This window comes from Macrotis lagotis, chromosome X (genome assembly GCF_037893015.1).
Source record: "Macrotis lagotis isolate mMagLag1 chromosome X, bilby.v1.9.chrom.fasta, whole genome shotgun sequence".
In the NCBI taxonomy this organism is placed as follows: domain Eukaryota; kingdom Metazoa; phylum Chordata; class Mammalia; order Peramelemorphia; family Peramelidae; genus Macrotis; species Macrotis lagotis.
Genome location: NC_133666.1, coordinates 441,500,766 through 441,506,765, shown reverse-complemented (window position 1 = coordinate 441,506,765; position 6,000 = coordinate 441,500,766). Strand labels below are relative to the sequence as shown.

The 6,000-nt window shown below is 33.6% G+C and overlaps 1 protein-coding gene across 1 annotated transcript in view; it reads left to right on the top strand.

The window, feature by feature from the left end:
• Nucleotides 1-998: 998 nt before the first annotated feature.
• The window catches only part of DSG3 (desmoglein 3), a 50,120-nt gene continuing 45,118 nt past the window's right edge, over nt 999-6,000 (top strand). The window contains exon 1 of the mRNA XM_074208705.1: nt 999-1,213. Coding sequence (XP_074064806.1) covers nt 1,166-1,213 — 48 coding nt within the window. The 5' untranslated portion in view covers nt 999-1,165. The remainder of the gene's footprint in view (nt 1,214-6,000) is intronic.

The window sequence follows — 6,000 nt, the reverse complement described above, 5'->3', positions numbered from 1 at the left end:
AAATTTCTAGTCCCAAACTGGCAGCTTAGATGAGTTAATTCTCCTCTTAGAATCAACCCAGACCAGACCCTCCTTTCAAAAGCTTTGTCTTCTATTCTGAACATCAAAGCTGAAAAGTGTAAGATGTAGATAGGTTGAAAAAGAAAAAGGGACAAGCAGCAAAGGAGATTTGGGTCAAAGGCTGGATCAGAGAACTTCCAGTCCTAAGATTTTATGATTAAATAGGTTACTTGTAGCTAGAAAACTGCAGGTGCCAATTTACTTGGTTAATTCATCTGTAATTCCAAATATTTCCAAGATAGAACATGAATTTCCATTTCAATTTTATATCTAACAATTTACTAATGTAATAAAATCAGTGCAAAACATGACCATTCGAATATACAATATACTAGTTTATGAATATAGTGCTTTAAAGTTTACACACATTATCTCATTTGGTTTTCACAATAATCCTAAGAGGTATGTGACTTCAGATATTATTTTCTCTATTTTGTAGGCTCAGAGTGGTCAAATCAATTTTCCATAGTTACAGAATTAGTGAATTTTATAATCGGATTTGAATTCAGATCTCCTGACTTCAAGACCTGAGTTCCTTCGACTATTTAAACCAATATATTCTGGTTCCTTGAATTTTTTAAATATTTTTTTCTGCAACTTATATTTTAGCTTTTCATCCTCTGTATGTAAGATCCATATATAGTGTATGTAAATTCAAATTTTACATAGAAACAGTTATCTTTTTTAAAAAAAAATTTAAAGTCTAGCCAAAAGAAGAAACTTGGCTTCTTCTTTCTTATTATGATCAGGGGTGGCTTTTTCATTTCCATGTGATGAATTTATTATTCACTTGGCATCTTCCTATTACACTTTGTCTTCAGCCTGTGAAATTTCCTTTAAGCTTCCATCAAAGGATACAATTCACAAGAAATGAGGTGTGTCTAAAATTTTACCTGGGAGCAAAAATGATGCAAGCTTTTCAGGTGAAACCAAGCCAGGGTTTTAGGGTGGAGAATCACATAACAGCTACAAGTGCACACTCTAGGAGAAGGAAACAGAGGTATTCCTGAGATCCAGCTTCTCCAAGTTTTCATTTCAAGAGTTCAGTAGACTAGGACTGTTACAGCAGCTCCCTGGGATTTGTTGGCAGGAGAAATCAGGGACCATGGACTGGCTTGCTTTAAGAATTGTGGGAGTTCTGATCATTTTAATGGTAAGTTTTCCCTCTTCTCCAGTAATTATAACCTGCTCCTTATATTCTGATTACTTATTTTTAAAAGGATGGTTAAATGGAAATGCTGAGTTTTTGAGATATTGAAAAGAATCTATTAAAATATGATGAAAATGCTAATTGTACTTTTAAAAGTTGAGCTTAGCAATATTTTGTTTTTGCCTTTCATTTGGATGTTAAAATTCACATTTTGAAAACTAATCCAAAGAGAGATGTCCATTCTACAAATCATCATCAAGCAATTCTTCCATTCAGTGAACATCATTTCATTGTTTTCTGTAATGGAAATTTTTTTTAAAATCCTAATGCCAGATTACAAAAAAAAAACAAAATCCAAACAAACCCCCCAAAAAAACCCCAAGCTGACTTCTTTATTTTTCCCTAAAGAAAAACACTTTCACTATCTAAACATAGCAACTCATAGAATCTTAAGAGTTAAAGAAAATTTAGAGAGCAGTTCATCCAATCTCCAGCCTAGGGTATGGATTCTTTCTAAGATATTTCCAGAATTGAACAAATAAAATAGAAGCATTTCTAATTATCACTGCTGCCTATATCTTAAATATCTGTTCTTGACCCTTAAGATGCTGTTAAAATATTCAGGGTTTTAGTTTTAATTATTTTTAAGTCAGTATTTTGTTTTATTAAAATTCAAAATATACAATGACTCAATGGAGAAAATAATAGATTTACTAAAGTCAGGAAGACTTGAGTTTAAATTCAGTTTCAGTAATTTAACTTCAGTCTGCCTCAATTTCCTCAATTGTAAAAAGGTAATAATAATAATAATAATAATAATAGGACTTACCTTCCAGATAATGATAATGTTTTGAGGATTCAATTGGATAGATTGGTAAAGAGGTCATTTTCACAGTAGTATTTTTATAAAACATTATAAACCTTTCCTAAGAAAAAATATTATATCAATATCAACCATTTTCCTGCAGAAAAGGACTTAGACCGCAAAGGAGTTTTGACCCATTTTTCTGAAGGTAGTTTGTATTTGTATTTCAGTTGTTATACATAGATGTGTTCCTATCTGCAGAGACTCAGATATAGACATACATGATTTAGATATAGGCATGTAGGGTATTCCAAAAGCCTTAAATTTCACTAATCTATGAAAGCTTATAACTGCACTAAGACTTTTGGGACACTCTGAATAAAATAGACAGATAAACAGGAATGGACTGGAGTCAGTTCCTATTGATTCTCAAAAGTCACCTGTTAAATTTTCATTATGAGCAGTTATACCTCAGCATGCAATCAGGCTTGATTTATTGTTTTATGTATTGCTTAGATTCAAGAGAGCAATGTTCATAAAGAAAATTAAACACTAGAGGCAGCTGGGTGGTACAGTGGATAGAGCAGGTGCCCTGGAGTCAGGAGGACCTGAGTTCAAATCCAGCCTCAACAGTGTTCTTCTCTTAATAATTACTTAATAATAAGTTCGCCATAATGCCAATCATTGAAAGATCCTGTGATATCCTGTATCTGCCAATATCACCTTACTACCTGTATCTTCCTTTGTGCACAACAAAAAGGCAGTCTTATTTTTTTAAATAAAGAGACTTAATAATTACCTAGCTGTGTGACCTTGAGCAAGTTACTTAACCCTATTGCCTTGCAAAAAACAAACAAAAAAAATTAAACAAAAGTATCGTCGCCATATATCTTATTGGAGTCCACTGTTAAATATTTACCAGTACATCTCTGAATATAAAAATGTAAAAATATAAAAATATAAAAATAAAAATAGAATAATATATATATATATAATATATTCATCATATGGACAACTAGTTAGCAAAAGGACATGAAGAGTCTTTACTGAAATGACTGAATAATAATATATAGATCATATACATATACATGAAAAACTGAGCTTTATTCTATTTTCTAATTCCAAAATTTAAAAAAATCCTAGCTTGGATAGTGTACATTGTGTCAGTAGTTTCGGTAGTGTCTGACTATTTGTGACCCTATTTGGGTTTTCTTGACAAAGATAGTGGAATGATTTGTCATTTCCTTTTCTAGTTCATTTTACAGATGAGGAACTAAGGCAAAAAAAAGTTAAATGACTTCCCAGGGTCATAAAGGTAGTAAATGTCTGAGGTCAAATTCAAACTCATCTTTCTAATTCTAATCCCAATGCTCTATCCACAGCAGTATCTAGCTTCCTTTGGATATTGTATATCTATATATATTATTAACTATTGTCTTTCTTTAGGAAAAAAAATTTTGCAGCCTCAGGATATTAATAAAGTGCTTTGTAAACTTCAAAGAGTTATATATATATAATGTTAGATGGTTTTGTTATGATTAACATTAAAGTGGTATGTCATAAATGTAAATCAACAACACACAATCTAGCTTTTCCACTGATTAGTTTCATAGATTTCTAGTTGAAAGAAATATCAAAAGTCATCTAATGAACCCCCTCACTTCAAAAATATGGAAACCACTTCAAAGATATGGAAACTAAGGACAGGGGTGTCCAATGATTTGCTTAACATCAAATGAGTAGTAGGTAGCATTTGTCTGATCTAGAAACTCATACTACACTTTGTCATTCTGGGCTTCAGAAAAACAACCCTTTTGAGTCCAGGAAAATGGAATAATTAGACTAACAGGTAGTGATGAATTTGGGCTCAAAAGTAGAATAAACTTTCCACTTACAAGAGCTTCTGATACATGAAAGGCCATAGTGAAATCTTTTGATATAGTAAAATCTTGATCATTATAAGAGTTTAAGCAAAGGCTGTATTTGGGTCTAAGGTTGGTTTCTGAATACTAAGAATCACTGGTTATAATATTACAGTTCCTTTGTTGTGAGGCAGCTAGGTGACACAGTAGATAGAACACTGGCCCTGGAGTCAGGAGGCCTTGAGTTCAAATCCAACCTCAGACACTTAATAATTGCCTAACTGTGTGACCTTGGGCAAGTCACTCAATCCCACTTCCTTAAATAAATAAAAAAATTAAAAACAAAAAATTCCATTGTTATTTTCTCACATTTATTTACTTATTAAGAATATTATAGAAAGAACTAGAACAGTTTAATAGTTTTTCCCATCATCTCCAAAGAGTCAAGTACTGATCAAACTACAATTTGTCACATAACCAAGTGCCCATGTCAATAATCATCTCATTTTATATATATATATATATATATATATATATATTTTATATATATATATATATATATATATGAAATAGCATTTTAAGATATATAAAACATTCTCCATCCAACAACCCATGAGGGAGTTATTCAAGGTTTATTATTCCCACTTTACAGATGAGGAAACTGAGACTTAGAGCATCTTGCCCACAGTCACACAGCTTGTTAAGGTCAGAACCAAGATATGAAGCTAGTTCTCTAAGCATTCTTTCCATTACACCATGCTGCCTTATGCTTGTTGCAAGCTCCCTCTAAACGATTCCTCTACTCCGGGGGCAGTGCCCAAAAGTAGCTGGGCATAAGAGAAGATCACTGTTGAGATCTGTTTCATGGAATCAGACAAACTCAGGAGTCCTACTTTTCCCATTGTGGTCCAAAGCTCCCAAATCCCAGAGGAAGTCTCTGGAATCTGAAATTTCTTCAGGGCCTACTCTGCTCCCACAGTCCCACATTATCAAGGTTCTAGATTAGGACCAGACCTCAAATATGCTCCCAAAGCTGCTATAATCCAGAACTGTCCTCCCAGAAGTTCGGAAAGCCTAGAAGAGTGCATACCACCCTAAAGTCAGGGATTGGTCCTCCTCACAGCAATGTCCACAGCAGGCTGTAATAACTGCCCAATACATCCATAATTTCTTGAAGTCCCTACAAGATGGATCTTTAGCATCCCCAAGCTCATCCTAGGGCACACTCAGAGGTCTTTTTTTGCAACATTAATAAACAAAAAGACACTTATTAAGTGTAAGGTAGGCAATGGACATACAAGTACAAAGAATGAAATAATCCCTATTTTCAATAAACTTACATTGTAAGGAGGGAGACGATATGAAATATATGGCATAAATATAAAGTGAATAAATGCAAATATACACAAAATGGCTAAATTAGAGGTAGTTTGACAGGGAAGATATTAGCAGTTCAGGGATCAGGAAGGGTTAAATGAAAATGATGCTTATACTGTTTTTTTAAGAGGACAAGAGGAATTTTATTATAAGAATCAGTAATGTCTATAGTATTTTCTTTTCAATCATGTCCCACTCTTCATGACCCCCTTAGAGGTTTCTTTGACAAAGATACCAAGTGAATTGTCCTTTCCTCTTCCAGCTCACTTTACAGATGAGGAAACTGTCACAAATAGCATTAAACAAGTTGGGTTACACAAGTAAGTGTCTGAGACCAGATTTGAATTCAAGAAGATGAGTCTTCCTGACTTCAGGTCCAGCAGTCTATCTACTGGGCCACTTAGCTGCCTACTATGTGTCAGACAATGAGCAAAGCACTTTATAACTATTCTCTCATTTGATTCTCATATTAACCCTAGGAGATAGGCACTGTTACTATTCCTATTTTACAAAGGAAACTGAATTTAAATGACTTGTCCAGAGTCACACACTCACTATCTGAGACTGAATTTGAATTCAGGTCTCATTCCAGCAATCTATTCACTGCACTACCTGGTATCCCCCAACAAAGGCTACATTCACAAGGCCAAATTAAAGAGAGTACTTCCAAGTATAGGAAATAACCAGTACAAAAAGAAGGAGCAGAAAATGAGTCATAAATGAAGAACAGAGAGAAGGTCATTTAG